The sequence below is a fragment of the Argiope bruennichi genome, chromosome 2, assembly GCF_947563725.1.
Source record: "Argiope bruennichi chromosome 2, qqArgBrue1.1, whole genome shotgun sequence".
Taxonomy (NCBI): Eukaryota; Metazoa; Arthropoda; class Arachnida; order Araneae; family Araneidae; genus Argiope; species Argiope bruennichi.
Genome location: NC_079152.1, coordinates 56,548,936 through 56,567,426, shown reverse-complemented (window position 1 = coordinate 56,567,426; position 18,491 = coordinate 56,548,936). Strand labels below are relative to the sequence as shown.

The 18,491-nt window shown below is 27.9% G+C and overlaps 1 protein-coding gene across 2 annotated transcripts; it reads right to left on the bottom strand.

The window, feature by feature from the left end:
- Positions 1 to 4,076: 4,076 nt before the first annotated feature.
- On the bottom strand, positions 4,077 to 13,924 carry LOC129960864 (uncharacterized protein C1orf131 homolog). Of its 2 annotated transcripts, none has more exons than XM_056074572.1 (4): positions 13,743 to 13,924; positions 12,734 to 12,922; positions 7,610 to 7,681; positions 4,077 to 7,118 (listed from the first exon to the last, which is right to left on the bottom strand). In XM_056074572.1, the coding sequence occupies exons 1-4, from the start codon at positions 13,824 to 13,826 to the stop codon at positions 7,020 to 7,022; spliced, it is 444 nt and encodes a 147-aa protein (XP_055930547.1). In that variant the 5' UTR covers positions 13,827 to 13,924; the 3' UTR covers positions 4,077 to 7,019. The 2 variants fall into 2 exon arrangements, with proteins under 2 accessions (XP_055930547.1, XP_055930555.1); XM_056074580.1 differs by lacking the exon at positions 13,743 to 13,924 and adding an exon at positions 13,503 to 13,689 and having other exon boundaries at positions 4,097 to 7,118.
- Between the last annotated feature and the right edge of the window lie 4,567 nt (positions 13,925 to 18,491).

Below are 18,491 nucleotides of genomic sequence, written 5' to 3'. Positions count from 1 at the left end.
AAAAATGCATGTGTATTTGCTGCAATTTTGAAAAATGATTTAATAGATTCATTAATTGAAAAATATTCGTCATATACTAATTAATGTATTATGTTTTTGTATTAGATTTATAAATAATTGTAAAGCTGGTAAAGTCAATAAGAATTCTGCAGGTATTATTGAACCTATAATTAGAGGGGAAAGAATTTTTGCTCGTAATATTATTGTAACATATGTTCAAACTGAATTTTTTGATGCTGAAGTATAAAGTCAAACCAAACAATGCCAAAGAAAAGCCCACTATCAGCACTTTGTCCGTTCATTGATAAAGACGGGTTGCTTAGAGTGGGAGGGTGTCTTCAAAATGCATCTTTGCAGTATGATGCAAACATCCTATCATATTACCTAACTAGCATAAATTAAGTATTCTAATTGTACAGTATTTTCATATTTTAAATTTGCATGCATGTGGTAATTTGTTCATAGGTATTTTACGCCAAACCTTTTGGATATTAAATGTTAAAAGAATAGTTAAAAAATGTGTATTAAATTGTGTTGTATGTTGTAGATTTAGAAGTAATATGTCAAAACAAAAAAATGGGAGATATTCCTGAGGGACGAGTGACTCTCAATATACCAGCGGCAATATCTATTTTAAATGTAAATATTATGTGTTACCTTATATATGTGTGATCATCGTCCATGTGTGTTGTTATATGCGTGTGTGTGCAAAAATAAATAAGAAAAAGACAAGAAAGCATCTTTCCTTGGCTTAAATACAAACACCCAAAATTTGTTGATTAATTTCAAAACAACTTCATATAAAAATGGTTTTCTAAATATTTTTTGTGGCGTCAACTCCAAATAAGCAATAAAAACAATATCCCACGAAACAGTATTCGATTCTATTGACACTTCAAAAATATCAAATAAATCTTTGAAAAATTAGAAGAGCTTTCTTATTTAACTATATATTTTATCATTATTTTGTTAGATATATCTTTACTAAATTTATCAAGTTTTCTTTCCTTTCCGGCTTTAGAAGAGCATTTTCTGAATTGTAATTGAAACCGAATATATTTCCCCCTTTGTAATCAAAGCAGGGTTTGTTGTGCATTTCATCTATTTGAAGAATCACATTTTTATCTGCAGATACTGTGAATTGTAATTTCTGCTTAATGTACCTTAAGAAATGCAATTCCTTCTGCTCTGACTGAGGTCAAGTATTGATAGATATGCATATATTTCTTAAAGTCATAGGATGAGGTAACAAAATATAGCCAGACTTTCTGACAAATTTATATGCATGCGGAGCCGCTGAATAAAATAATGAGCAGCATATCATAATTTCAGAGGAGTAAATTTTACTATGTTCATTTTGAATAATCAAGGCAGATTGCTCTTTAATAAATGCGATAACATTGGTTAAATTTTCTTGGGTTATATTTAAATTATCCATGAAACCATGAATCTTGGAAATAATATCTGAATTCAGCAATGAATTGTCTTCCTTTCTGGTAGATGCTCTAATATTTCATTTAAATTGTTGATGTTATAGACTTTTATTGGTAAAGAAGAAATATTTGACAGGCTTGTTTTTCCAACAAAAGCTGACACCTCTAATAAATCATTTATTACGACAGACAATTTTAGGATCAGAACTTTATTCAATATTCACAATTTTTTTTTTTTTTTTTTTTTTTTTTTTTTTATGAATGATATTTTAGAAATTTTTCAAATTTACTCTTCCAAATTTTTAAATTTTCTTGTCTCATCGTATTTCTTTATTTCTGTTATGCTTTCCTGGGGAGCTTTTTCTATGTATTGTTGCTCTAATTTTAACTTTTTTATTTCTGTATTTTTCCTATGAAATATTGAAGATGACATATAAGAGGCACAATTTGGCATCCGAGAAGGCTCCAGTGATTAGTCTTGGATATTTAAGAAGGTACTTAATATTTTTCCTGACTCCGAATCAAATAGACTAGTTTGTCTTTCAATATTATTTGTTTTAAAATGTAATTCACAGACTTATAGTAAAGGAAATTATTCGTAAATATTGACTTCCTTTAATGCTTAATTTAAATACAGTAACAAATATACAACATGAAACAATATATAATTATAAGTACGGGGAGTTTTTATTTTGTTTACTCTCAGGTATTTATCATTATGTTATATAATAAAATTTAACTATGTAAACGTAAATATAGATATAATAGTAAACAAAGCATGTAAACATAATTATGGCAAATATTATAATTATTATTGACAATAATACTGCCTACATTACAGCATTTTATGAAATTTTTTTTTATAACGCACATTATTAAAATCACGAATAATGAATATTATCGAGCTGTTAAACTTCTAAAGTGAGAATAAATAACTTTTCATTTTGAACTATTTAGCATTACTTTAAAATTTAAATGAGCTTACCTTACTATGATGCGTCGAATTAAATCCTTCACGATATATGGCACTTAACCATTTCTTTTTAAGTTCTTCCTCTTTAGGAAAAGAAAAAAACACTTACTCTTGGGCCATTCATGTAATTTCCATTACAGTTTGGAACACAACAGATCAAAGGCATTTCTATTCCTTATTTTTAGTAAATCCAGATTATTTTTCTTGCAAACAAGAAAAGACGCTTACTGTCTACACAAACACAGAAGAACCACTGGCTAAAAGATGGCGTTAGAAGGGGAGAGTTAATATCTTATAAGTAACCTTGATTAGGGTGAAATTCTTCCCTCGGTACCCCAATTCACACACTCTCGTGTAACTTCTCCCTGTGAAGTCATGACTTTCTGTGAAGTAAGTATTCTGGCGGTAGTAGTAATAGTTGTGAATCGGAGTTGAGTACAGCTAAAGCGAGGAAACAGAGCCGAATAGCAGGGGTTTGGAGAGACCTTATTGAACAGCTAAGCTCTCTTTTCCTGCTGAGTTCTTTCTGGTTGCTTTGTGTGCTGTTGTGGTTGGTTATTCACTACAGATTACTACTTGTGGGCTGCTATTTGTTCTAAGCACTGCTGTGTATTCGTGTCTTCATGTTAATAAATCTCATTATTTGCTATTGAGGCCTGCTGATTGTGCCACCATACACCGAACCCGTTGACTTTATGAACTTTGTGAAGGAAGCTTTTTAAAATATATATTAATAAATCATGTCGACGAATTTTGATGATATACATCTTTTTAAAGAAAAAAAATATATTGCTTAAATTATGACTGCCTAGTAACGGTAAGGAATTCTGACTAGTTAGCTATGCTTACAAAATGAAGCATAGGCGAAAACATCGAAAATTGGCGAAATCTCTCCATTTGTTGAGTTTAGGGCTCTAAATTTTATTTTGCAACATGTTTCGAAAATGGATGTGGAAGAGAGAGATGACTCTTGATGATATAGTCAAGAATCGCCGCCTTTCGTAAGAAATTGAAATTGGTAAAATAGATATTTTACATTACATATTAGATATTTTAGAAAATTATATATTTTATTTATTGATTCTGACCGGCAAATTCGGTCAAAGATTATCCAGAAAGAGAATGAGCAGATAAGTGAATGCTTTTGAAATTTCTCTGGTGGTTTAGGGAAGAGCATTGATTTAATATGAAATTCATAAGACCATTGATAGCATCAGTTTAATATGAAATAAGAATTGGCAAAACAAGTTGATTCTTTTATTTTGACAATTATTTTAATTATATAGATGATGGGAGCTAAATATGTTGTTAATTGCCATTGGCTAATCTGAATAATATTTCAAAACAGGATAAGACATTTTTTAAAGTTATAAACATCCGCTTTTTTTTTTAGAATTATAAAATTACTGAATATAAAACAGATATTTAATGCTAAATTATATTCCCAAATTAATTAAAACAGTACTTGAATAAGTTATAATACCTTTATAGTTAAATAAGAAATAAATAATTCAAAATATCGCAAAAAAAAAAAAAAAAAAAAAAAAAAAACAGGATCCTTTTAAGTTGTGGGCAGAATTGAAAGATCGATTGAAGCGAGTTCGCGACATTTTGCTTCCTCATTATTAGATACAAATAGCAGTTATCTTTTGCAATTGTAGCTGAATTTTCCTTACCTGTATCACTTTTACTCGTTAAATCTCGGAAATTTGAATTTTTAACACCTACTTGTATTCGTTTCAATACATTTGATTAAAATAAAATGTAAAATAATATTAATATTTGGCATTGAAAATAAAAACTGATACAAAATGAAGAGTTCATTTGTATTATTATTATTGCTTTAATCCTTGACAAATATCATTTACAGCAATGAAATGGTGATTCGTTTTTGCGAACAATTTTGCATTTGCATTTTCATCTAAAAATTATTTTTGTCGCTTTAAAACTGGATGTATTCAAAAAAATTAAATATGATAGTGGAACATTGATGATGAACAATTATTTGGTAAACCTCAAAAACATATTTCCAAAATTATTAATAAAAGTATTTCCATTTAATGAATCAAATTTATCTCATAAAAAATAGTTGAAATTAATTTATTTTAATATTTTTTGACACTCAATCACATTTGGAGCAACTCCGATTTTAGTATGCTGAATGTATGGGGGCCACCAGAGATCTGCATTGAATTTATTCATAGGGCCATGGAGGTCACCAGTTCTCAGCAAACTCACGGTAACTAGAAACACGGAATTCGAGTAAATTTTCAATATTATTATCATTACTAAAATGTTGTGAAGAGATTAACACAATACAATACATACAAACTAACAAATGTCTGCATTTCAGCGCTATGTTGACCTCAGCAAAATAAAAGCATTACAAATGATTACACAAATTAATTTGTCTTTTGTAATTAATAATTCATCAACATATCTAAAGCAAAATAAAAAATCCATATTGGTCAAGTAGGCAAACAATGTGAAATTAGCATGACATTCAATGAATTAAACCATTAATGATGATTCAGGTGGTATGAGACGATTAAATGATTTTCATTTAAGGACGGAAATGGGAAGTTTCAAAAATTTTGAGGACAGAAAGGAATTCGAATACAAATGCAGTGTTAAGCATTGCCAAATAGAGATAATTATCTTATACAATATATAGCTTTCATTCCACCATCTGTTATTATGTGACTTAAAGCAGGAAATAACGTCACAGCATTAAAAAAAAGGAAAGTTTTATGCTGAATTATCAAAGTATATTGCAATATCATTGCTACAAATAAGAAGAAGTAAAAAATAGATGAATGTATTCGATTTATGCTTCCAGCTTTCTATGACTATCAGAGTGAAAAAGATATACATCAAAGTCAGTACTACCAGTTGGTCCAACTTTGCTTTCTGTCAATAAAATCAATCATGTTGCTGCATTCAAAGTAATTGGTAGTGATATAGCATGTGCTATGAATTTGAAAGGTGGTCAGAAAGCGTGGATTGTGCTTTTCACATGTGCAATTTATTGTGCTATTCATTTAGAATTAGTAACATTTCTGTTGACTGAAGTCTTTATGCAAGCTACAAGATGATTTTTTTGCTAAAAGAGGGCGTAGTTCTATTATGCATACAGATAACAGGACTAACTTCTTCAGAACATCAAGAGCTATCAACACTCTCAATTGGCAAGAAATTATAGCTAAATGTTCCATTCAAAAGATTAAATGGTATTTCAATCCCTTAACTGCGCCATGATATGGAGGTTGGTGGGAAAGAATGATTCACACCGTTAATCAGCTTTTAAGAGAAGTCTTAAATCATGTTTGTGTAATTTGCAAGGACATAGTGGCACTGCTATGTGAGTGTGAAAGCAAAGTCAATGAAAGTCCACTCTAATACAGTTATGATGATCCCAATGAATTGAGGGTTATCAAACCTTCAGACTTCATCTAAGACATAAAAGGAAATGAAACTACGGATTGGACATAGTAGACACTAAGAATGATTCACACCGTTAATCAGCTTTTAAGAGAAGTCTTAAATCATGTTTGTGTAATTTGCAAGGACATAGTGGCACTGCTATGTGAGTGTGAAAGCAAAGTCAATGAAAGTCCACTCTAATACAGTTATGATGATCCCAATGAATTGAGGGTTATCAAACCTTCAGACTTCATCTAAGACATAAAAGGAAATGAAACTACGGATTGGACATAGTAGACACTAAGCATCTATGTAAACGCATTCGTCACTTCAGAGTCTATGTTATCAATTACGTTGGCCGTACGTTACGTACCCAATTGGCCACACATAATCTGACTACTTGTTCGACATTGTCCTTGCCTTGAAATAGTTCGATGTTACATCCCCAAAACCACTTTAAACATTTTGTACTGTTTGAGCCAATGAGAATAATATCCCCCAGTGACAGTTTCTGTCGTTTTGAGGATAATTATGGATTCTGAATAAATTCTGCTAAATATTTGGATAAAAAACATTTTAAAGACCTCTTATATATTAAAAATAAGAAGTTTTTAAGGATTTTTAATGATGCTATGTACCCTGTTATCACAATGGAAAACAAGATTTCCCATTTCTTTCTTAGAAAAACTTTAATGGTAAATACATTGAACAAGTCAAAAACAGTTAAAGATCATTTAAAACTTATTTTTATAAAAAGCAATTTAATTAGTTATAGTTCATGTCGAATATGCACAGTTCTTTGATATGTTTATTCCAGGAAGGGGAGTTAGGTCCATTAATCTGTGTTTTTCATTTCATTTCATTTCAAGGCAAAACTGGCAACTATTTACAGTATTAACTGTAGACTTAAATAATTCACTTAAAATTTATTTTAGACATGTGATCACAGAAAATTTTGTATAAACATTTATGGAAAAAATTCATTTATGTCCTGAATAATTTGAATTATTCTACATTAAAAACATTTCAAAATTTATACAACAGTAAAACTTAAAGATAAAATTTTTTCTTATCCTTTGATTATATTTCAAAATATGTTTACGTAAAACTTTATTTGATAATGATGTTGTCTAATAATATTTAAGACACAGGAATTTATAAATTTATTTACAACATTAAATATGCAATAATTAAATAATACTAGATGGATTTTTGGTCATTTTCTTCTTCCCTTTGACTTTTTTCCTTCCTTTCAGCTGTTTCAAAACATACTGATCAGTTTGCTTAGCCTGCAATATATATATAAAATCATAAACAGTATAATGACAATCTTTATAATTTAGAATAGTTTCGTTCAGCTTAAAATTCAAAACATACTTTAATCTTTCTGTAGTAATTAAAGAGATCTTAATTGATTTTCAGCTTGTAAAATTTTAATAAGGAAACATAAGTTTACTCCATAAAGATATCTTAACTACCATCCTTACATTCTTAACATAGAAAATAGATTTCAATTGTCTAAAACTATATCTCAAGATTAATTTTACACAATGAATTTAATATCTGCATATGCAGTTTAAAAGTAAAATATATTGATAAAAGCAAATATTTTATAACTAAACACAAAGTTAATAGAAATCAGCTGTGAAAATAATCAATTGGTAAAAATCAAATCTCTGAAATTAAAACAGCTTTTAGATTCATTAAATAAAACACAAAGAATGCAGTTTGAATGGAAACAAAGAAAATAGCTTATAATTAAAAAAAAAAATACTCATACTTTTTTCTCTTCTTTTTCTTTCTTTTTTTGCTCAATAAGTTGTTTATAATTCACGTATTCTTTTTTAGGTGGCTATAAGAAAAAAAAGAAAGGGGGAAAAAAAAAGGCAGATTTAATACATTTATATAAAAGCAAAGTTTAAAAACAAGTTTACTATTAGCAAAATTAGGAATATTTGAAACACATTTTTGCTTCCTCCACCTTGATGCAAAATATTTTGTCATTGTCATTAATTAAGAAATACATAATTACAATAATTTTTATAATAAACACAGTAAGTACATAATGGAATATCAGGAATATGCCCGGCAAAATATTTTTTTTATGGTAAATGCTAGAATCTTTGTTTATATACTGATTGATTCAATTGTTACTAATAATAAAAGCAAGCATTTGTGTTCTGCACCCTACAAAGTAGACCATTTGACCTAGAGTTATAAATTGTCAAAAATATAATTCATAAAGTAGAAATGAGCCTTTCACAGTTAATTTTTTTGGAAATTTTAATTAAATTCTAGTTTATCATTAATCTTTTGATTCTTTAACAAAACAAAAAAAAAAAAAAAATATTTCAACTATACTAATTTAGTTGTCCAATATTTTTTTTAAAAAATTTTTTAAGATTTTTTGAAAATATTTTTTATTATTGCAATGAAATTTAAATCATTTTATTGTTTCCAAAAATATTAAATTTTGTATTTTCTTCAGTTGCTGAAAACTAACTAAAGAAGTTTATGTTTATTTTTTCATATTCCTTTGTAGTATCATCATGGATTTTTTTTTTTTATATCTGTTAATATTTTGAGAAATCTATTTACAATTTATTAAGTAATAATCTTAATGTAATGTAACATATCTAATATGTTGAAAAATTAACTGACTATTCTTTATTTTACTTGTTAACAATGTTCCAGACTATCCATTATATTATCAAATGCTCTAATATGATGCATTTAAAAATGTGAAGTACCATTTTAATACTAGAATCAATGGCACATTTTATATGTCAAATATGACATCAAGTTACTAAGTTACATTAGAGAGGATAACAAATGAAATAATTAGAATACATAAATAATACAACTTAAATTAATGCAAATTAAAATGAAATACAGTCAAAGATTGATAAACAAGCTAATCCCCAAAAGCAACTAATGTAAAAAGGAGGGGGGGGTAGCGAAATGGTAATTATAACAAATGTTTTCAAAGAAATTAGAAAATATGTTTTTTCTAACTACAGCCATAGAAAGGAAAACGCAAACAAATCTACCACTGCTTCCACCCTAGTATTGAAAAATAGTGGATTAAAGTATTAGTCAGTAAAATGTAAGAAGCACACAACATACCAATGTTCTTCAATTAACAGAGAATAAATTTTCTTCTTCTTTCTTTAATCAAAAAATATCACAGTTAAATATTCTAACCCAAATTACAAAATTATTTAAAAGATGCATCAAAATTGCATGCTTGATTCTTTTTTTATTTTTTTATCTCTAAAATACTTCTTCTTCAGTTATAAAGATATGTCAGACTTATGAATTGAAAAACAAAATTTCAGATATTTAAATTTGTAACAAAGTTAAATGACAAAAATTACTAGGGAACATGTGTTTTCCATTCACTTTCAAACTGAAATAACCACAGACAGCCTGAAAAGGGTGTATAGTCTAATTAGGTAATCATATAAAAAGAATTTTGGGAATTCAATGGTTTGTAAAAGATTTTGTTCGTCTTCAGAAAATCTCTCACAATGAAGGTGCTTTTCAATCAAAATGTTAAACAATAACTTCAATCAAAATATAAAACAAAATCATCATTATAAATTTGTAAGATCAAATAATTGAGAATAGGATTATCTTTACAGTTTTATTAATATTCAAATGAAAAGGAATGCCATAAAATTGAAATTTTAGTGCAGCAATTCTTATCCCAAAATTGCAAGATTCTCACACTTTGTTAAAAGTACTAATTGGCCTTACTTGCACATATGTTTGTGAAAGCCTAGTCAGCAACTAAATTTGAAAAGGATTTTTACAAATACTAAAGATATAAACTTTCATAGTCCATGGTACTATCAAATTGTGAAATTTTTCATTCTCCTCTTGTCTCTTCTCACTATCAAATACATTAAAAATAATTAATTTCTATTAACATTAGAATTACAGCAGCACAAATTTTATATTCAAAATAATTGAATTCATTTCAGCAATCCAATTTAATTTAAATTTCTTTTATATAGTGTTGATACTTTTTTAATTTTTCTTTAAAATGCAAAAATATTACATTAATCTATTTTTATTCATTTTAGATAATTAGAACAGATCTACAATTACAGCTGCCAACAATTTGACCAAATCCAAAAAATCTCCTTTTTCATGCTATTTTAAAAATTTTCTTATGCTAATAGTTTATAATAAAGGTTAGCATAATAGTTTATATGTGTTAATAGTAAAAAATAAAGTTTTATTTTTTACTATTACCTGAAGGTATTTCAGTATGTCACAGAAGCAGATGCGAGTGGGGAAAAGGAATAAAATACCAGTTTAGAATTTTCAAGTGCCATGTGATTGTGCATTTCATTTGCATTTGAAATGTGGCTTTTTAAAAAATACATATATAACTAACTACATTTTTTTTTTTTTTTTTGTATAATTTCAGTGCATTGATTTGCACATTTTGTAAGTTGCATATCATGTTGCATAGAAGCACTGATAAAAATACATAATGGAAAAAGAAAGTTCTGTTAGTTTTTGTGAAGATAATTGCAGTTCAGAAGTTGAACTTGATGAATTTTGTAAAATTTATCTTATTAAGACTGGATTACTCTTAAAAGTCTTTCTGTTTAGAGTGTGTAATAAAATCCCTATAGCCTGATATTCTTATTAAGACAAGGACTAGAGATAAATTACTGGAATTAATTATGAATTTCTTCACTTCAACATGAAATCAACTAGATCCCCAAAAAACACAAACAGATCTTTTAGCCATTACCTAAGATTTTTGGAATATATTTATCAGAAACTGCATGATGTGTTATACATGAGTAAAAATTAACAATAGATAAACAACTATTCCCATGAAGAATCAATATTGATTTATTCACTATATGCCTAAAATGCCCAATAAAATTGACATTAAATATTGCTGCTGAAGCACAGTCAAAATATTTGCTGACTGAATATCCCAATTTGGGCAAAGATAAAATTCTGACCAGTGGGAGAAATGTTAGATGCAGCTTACCAATTGATGGGACATAACTAGAATACTGAGAAAACTTGACAGATTACAGTTTCTTTATTTTGTTGCAATTAGTGAAATGAATGAAGGCAGCAAGAATAAGCTGTGTTAGCGTGATAATAATGAAAATGGGTGGCTGATAAATAACCCAAAGAATGAAGTACTTTATTTGTTAAAAAAAATAAAATATATAATAAGTTCCTTATTAATAAGATTGCTAATATATCATTTGCTTTTGTTCAAGGGGGGGGGGGGGGATGTCCTTCTAATGTTTTCCTATCTTGCATCCAACATCAGAAATCACATCTAAAGGAGGGGAGAAAAAAAGTTGCAAAATTTTGCAATTCAACCAAATATGGAGTAAATACTTTGGAAAATTCTCCATGAAGTCCTTATCCAGACAATGATTAATTCAATTTTTTTAAGCATCCTTGATTTGGCTATGATAAATGTTAGGATAATTTACAAGGAGACATTTAGATATAAAAACACTAGTTGCCATAATTATATTTTAGATGTGGCTAAGAAGCTTTGAAATATGTGCATTTTATCAAAACTCCTCAAATTTTCTGCTTCTAATCAAAAGAAAATTGATACATCACATGTAAATATAAATAATGCCAAATAAACTCATGCAGAAGCAAGAAAACATTGAACATTTTTAAAAATTGTAGCAAATATATTGATGGAATCTATATATCTAAAATTAAGAAATCATTAATTTGTGTACACTGTGACAATGAATAATATATTTATATAGTTTTTGATAAATTTAATTTATATTGAAAATTGTGAGGAAATTTATAAACTGTTGACAAATTTAAAAATAACTAGACTATTTTAAGTCTTTTTAAATTTAAGTATTTTTATTTAAATACACTGACAATCTTAAAAATAACTAAAGGAATTTCAAAACAATTCAGCTCTTTTTTGTTTAATTACTTTATGTTTAAATAATTCATTAAACAAGTAAACTGTATTTTTATTAGATTTAACTTTATAAAATATTACCAAAATCCACAGTTTTTTTGTCTTTTACTTTGGACAAGCAGTCAAAATGATCATTGATTATAGCTGCATATGTATGGGAGATCTTGTAATGCTAGGGGTAATGTAAATTAATAGAAATTAAAGTTTTATAGATAATTCTTGTATAATGTGATAAAAGCATAACAATCTAAAATAACAACTCTTTCAACAGACGATACCTTGAACATAATAAACAATGTGTCAAAGAAAAAAATGCACTTAATAATGAAACAATCAAAAGAAAAAAAATTAATGTTTTTTTTTCCCACAAAAGTCATTTTTAATTATTCATTCACATCTTATACAATTAGATTTTGAAAGATGAGAGTGGTAACTGCATCTGTCTTGTTTTATTGCACTTCTCAGTGCAAGTGCAAATAAATTGCATTAGCACACTATTTTTAATTTCTCAACATAAAACAAATCAAGTATTACATTTTCAAATAACTTTTCTACTACGACTATGACTTTTTCAAATAACTCTTATGATTTAAATGGTTAATAGTGTCCAAGAACACTATATTTGCAAAGTTAAAAATATATTACTTAAATATACCTCATAGTTATTTTTAAGTATATATATTTATCACTTATTATTCAAGAAGGTGCAACAAAATTAATAACAAAGGATTGTACAGAGGAGAAATCTATTACAAAATCAATTATATATATAATGTTGAATATTTGAAATAAGTATAAATACCCTAATATTGAAAGTTTGGGCATAAAAACAAACTTTAGTACATTTTATAAAAATAGTTCAAAACTACTATTATTACCATTTATCCACATTAAAGAGAATATGATGTAAAATAGAAATAATAAAGAAATTAAAAGACAACAAAATATGAATCTCACTTTTGCACCCAATCTTATAGCCATTGATATTTTATCACGTTTTTGTTTTTCTTTATCAAATCCACTCAGTCCAAACCTCATAACTTCATAGCGAGCTCTTTTAATGTTGAATTCCTTAACGTTACTAGAAATATCTTCTTTTTCAATGATTTTTTCATCCTGTTCTGGAAGTTTATTGTTCTCTTTTTGCTAGAAATAATGATAATGAGACAATTTATTAAGGTGATAATAATGAATATTCATTAAAACCAATTAATTAAATAGATGCAGTATGTTACAGATATTCAAGTAAGGATAGATATTCAAGTTTTTAAAAATAAAAAAAAGCAAAATTATTTGAACTTTAAAAGGTATACAGCCAATTTCTACAATATTCAATGCACTGCAATTTTTTTTATATCTCTTGTGACATCTTAAATTAAATATATAAAAACATAATTCCCCAACGAGTCAATTTAACTAAAATAAACTGAAAATTGCTAAATTAAAAAAATTAACTCACAGATAGTTCAATGAAAGAAAATCAACAACAAAAAAAGCAATTTTAAAATAAAAATACATGAAACATCGGATCCCTCGCCTCCAAACATTTATGAAAGAGATTTAGGAGAATTAAAATACACAGAAAGTGACATAAAAAATTTGAAAATAAACCGAATGCAAACAGGAAATTGTTACATCACAAAAATCAGATACTTCAAACAAAATAATAAATAATCAGGTCAACTTTGGGAAATTTTAACAAATATGAATTAACATGTAAATTTACAATTTTTCGGCCACAAAACCGAGCATTAAATTGAATGATCTCCACGGGAGCCTCAGAAATTGACATTGTTTTACACTGGTGTACAAAACTATGCTTCACTTCATGAGACTCGTTAACCGGAGGACGCTTGAACCCCCCCCCCTCCCCCCACTAGAAGTTCAAAGGGGGGAAGCAGCACTGGAGGACGGGTTTCATTCCGATAGTGAAGGAAAATGGTGGAATCGATGTATGGTTGCTTACGGAAAAGCTTTTTTCACCAAAAGGTGAAAATTTATTTACACGCCAAGAATGAAGCGCATTCTTGGAATGCATAAGGACTAGCATCTAAAGCACAACACGCTGTGTATGAGACGGACGAGTCCATTGAAAGCCGAATTTTTTCGTAGGGACAACGTTTAAGAGGAAGAGACTAGTTTTTGTTTACAAAACTGCAGGAGTTCGCAAATTGTGCTCTAATCACAGAATTTTCTGCGCTGTATTTGCTGCAACCAATACGTGTTGTTTAGTTTGGTTTATGCGTACTTTTTCGTCTGCTCTTTTTCAAAATGGAGAAAATAAATCTTGCAGAGAAATACAAGTATAAAGTAATTGGGATTGATGAAAATTTGGCCTAAGAGAGCCAAACTACAATTAAATTATGAAAAATGTTAAATTAAAAATATTAAAAAAATATCGATTAAAGATTTTACTTTTGTTCTTTATTATAAAGAAATTTAAGCTTATAATTAAAAGTTATTTTCTTCTTTCTTTTTTTAATGTGAATACGAACAGAAAATATTTATTCTTTTGCAATTTTTAATTGTCAGTATTCGCTTTAAAAAAATCGTCTGCATTCTCGCTTTCAAAGACAGCTGCAAATGGAATTCTTCGCAGTTCTCGTAATTCTGGTGTTATAACGGTTGGTTCCCTTCATAATTTGTTATGTCGGGATTATTTCGAACCTGTAGAATGGATGAAGAGCGAGTTAGATATGCATACATATATATTTTACGAGTTAATGAAATTAGGAAAGGATGCTTGTTTGAAATTTTGTATTGAGAATGGTTTGATATCGAACCGGCAGAATGGATGGAAGGTGAGTGGAATATATTCTTTTACAAGTTGATGAAGGTGGGAAAAGTATGTTTGTTTGAAATTTTGTATGGAGAATGATCCGATTGCTTATTTCTCCGTTTTTTCTTTTCTCTTGGTTATGTACTGTTTCTGTTTTCCACACAGTCTTTATGTTCAATGTGCTAGCGAAGCTACTAGGTTCCCGCTGCTAGCGAAGCCGTAGGATGTTTTTTTAAGTTAAAAAATTCTGCCCGGTGCCTTCTACAGATAAGGCACCGGGCAGGATTCCCTCTGAAATCCGTTCGTACAACATCCTTCATTCTTTCTTTTCAATTGATTCTGTACAGTTCATGTTATCCACACAGTCCTTATGTTCAATGTGCTAGCGAAGCTACTAGGTTCCCGCTCCCGCTGCTAGCGAAGCCGTAGGATGTTTTTTTTAAGTTAAAAAATTCTGCCCGGTGCAACAATGCCGACTTGGCATTGTTGGCGCAGCTGGGTGCACACTAAAATTCACTTTTACCGAAAATTTGGCTGTTTTCCGTATTTCCGATATTATAAATAAAGAATTAGCGTGAAGAATTAAAAATAAGACTTGGAACTCAAGCTTTTATAAGCTACCATAAAATATCTATATGCAGATATACTATATTTATTAAGATATTTTGATGACATTAAACGGTATAGAAATCATTATAATTATTATTAAACATGCATGTGCAAGAAGAGATTTATTTTTTAATTTTATATTAAAATTATTACCATTAGATGTCTATCTGCAAATGCATTATATTTATTAAGATATTTTGGATGAAATTAAATGGTATAGAAATCATTTCAATTCATACTGAATATGCATATAAAATATCACAAGAGGAGACATATTGATTCAAGAGAGATTCAAAATAAATGAATTAAAAATCAAACTATTTCTTTTGCTTATTTTTTTAAATTTAAATATAAAATTCTTACTTTTGGCAATAAAAAAAAAATTACTTCATTTTCTAAAAAATGAATCGTTGATGGTATGTATCAAGAAACAGATAAATGTTGTAAAGTGGTGAGCACCAGCTGCTCCTTGAATATTTCAACTCTGGTATGGATAAAAATTGCAATATTTCTGACTTATCTTGCAATGAAGAAACAACATTCCCAATGGTTTCATTTTTTAAGGATTGCCCAGAGATTTCTGACTCTTCTTTGAGCTCTAAACTTTTAGGAAGTTCTTTTTCAGCAAACTGGAATTTTCAGAAAACAGAGAATTGAATTCTGTTTAGTTATTAACTTAATATCAAGATTTATAAATATATAAATAGTTTATATATCTCTTTTGAATACTTATTGCTTGCATTTTTGTAACACATATTTTAGGAATGGATTAAAGAATATGAACAAAAATCAGAAACAGTTAGGCGTGTTCAGAAAACACACAAATCAACTGGGCGCCTTAATGTTTATAAATGCGACTTAATATGCCAGCACAATGTGCGACAAGTAATAACTAATATTTCATATTTTATTGCTTCAAATGCATTACATGTGTGATTTTAGACACTTTTTATTTTATTATTTAGATAATAACAAGGTTAGATTTAAAGTTTATTTGCATGTGGCAAGAGACATATTTGTATCTGTCTAGCTACAGATATATTTAATTGCAGCAAATTTCATTATAATAAATATTTGTATTATTCATGTTTTTTAAATTGTTTTAGTGTTACAAATCTTTAAAAGTTTTAGAGCTTCCATATTCTGTACTATATATTGACATATATTTTTAACCAAAGTTTGATCTAAAGTTCATTTTGCTTGAGGCATGAATGATATTTAGTGCCTCCCTTGTTACACAGCACTTAGCAAATGGTGCATAGTTTATATGTATTTTCCTCGTAAGGAAATATTTTTTTCTTTTTATTCTATTTTCAATCTTCTGATCAGTTCGATGAACAAAAGAAAATCCAGTGATTTTTTTTGAGTGTGTGCTGTTATTTGTGATCTTCACAATGTACATTTCATTAATAAGAGCACATTTTATGTTAAGAAAACATTTTAAAAATTTCAGATCTGAACCTGAATTGAATTTAAAAGCTGTACCTGATAGGCCATTTGCAACCAATGAAGGGTTAAGAATTGAAATAAAATATTGATTTATTTATAATTTTAATAAATTCATGATCTTTAAACACATTTGAAATATTGTTAAAAAATTTTTAAAAAATAAAGACTTTAGATTGGTTTATTATTAGTTGAAATTTTTAAAACACTACTTCATACTTTATAAATATTATTTATTTTCTTCTACTGAAATTCATCCACACTTAATGCTCTCATTATTAATAATTATATGAAAACTATTTTTACAGTTACTAAAATGTAAGAAAGAAAGTAAAAATACTTGATGCTTTGCAGTTCTTAAAATTACTAATCAAAGGTAAGTTTTAATTATTTAAATTTGATTTATAATAATAACAAATAATGTATATAATAATATATAATCAAATATATGAAACATTGATGGTATTTATTGAGAAACAGATTGCAGATACTTGATGTACAGTGGTAAGCAGTGGCTTTTGAACTCTGTTATAAAAAAAAAAAAAAAAAAAAAAAAAATCATATTTCTGCTGTATCTTACAATGCAGGAACACCATTTACATAGTTTGGCTTTTTAAGAATTGCCCTTAAATTTCTGTCTTTTTTTTTTTTTTAAGTTTCAAACTTTTAAAGAAGAAGAAAGTTCTTTTGTTCAGTACTTCAAAACAACCTACAAAAAAAGACCAGAAAAGTGAGCCTACTGCTATAGAAAAGGATTAGGAATAAATACAAATATGAAATTAGAAAGGTGGCACTGCCAGATAAAGAAAGTGGAGGAATTGTAATGAAAAGATTAGATAAATCAATCGCAGTTATTACGAATGCCATCACTAAGAAAATCCTGGCAAGAGTTATACCAATAGAAAGAGGCAAGCTGACACATAAAATGATTTCAATTTGAAAGAGACATGCCAGCAGCATAGAAATGAACGATATTTATAGTTCTATTCAATTAAATGAAAATGCATTTATTATTACGAAAACAATTGGAGAATCAATTTTTATTTAAAATGTAGAAAAAATTAATGCTACAGAATGCTGCCCAACAAAATGTGACCAATGCAATGTGTGCATACACTCTATGTCTTGCACCTGCATTGATTATTCAATAAAATTTTTAATTTGCAAACATATTCATTATATTTGTCAAAAATTAGAAACGAATGATAACTCACAACAAAATGTAGATAACACTGAAGACAATTTAATTATACATATCAATGAAAGAAAAAAGAAAAGCAAGTTTGTGAAAAAAATGCAATAGTTACAACTCTTCAAATCACTGAAGACCTAAATATTAGGAAAAACCGAATGATTCAACATTTAAAAGAACTGCAGTCAATAATATTAGAATGGGACACATTACATCCTCTTCCAAATGTGGAAGAAAAAATCAAAGCCATAAAAGCAAGTTTTCAGGTAGCCACGGCTTCGACTAGTAGTTCTCATAAAAAAAGGAAATATTAAAAGTATCCAAAGCTCCACCAAACAAATATATTAGCAAACAAAGAAAATTTATAGCAAAGAAGAAAAAATCAAAACAAAATCATCAATACCAATTTTTTAAACTATTTATTGTATTTAAGTTAAATGTTATTTTAAATTATATTAAAAATATTAGTCCTTGAGAGGCTTTTATAGAAATTTTGGAAAATGTATATTTCTGTATAAATGTGTGTATTTTTTCTTTTTTATTTACATATAAATAAAGTATTTCTATTTTTTTATTTGAAATTTTTATAAATTTACAAGGACTGCCTAGTTATTAATTTAATTTAATTTCAATTTTTCTTTATTTCATTTAAAGGAGTGCAAAATAATAATAATAAAAAAAAAACATGT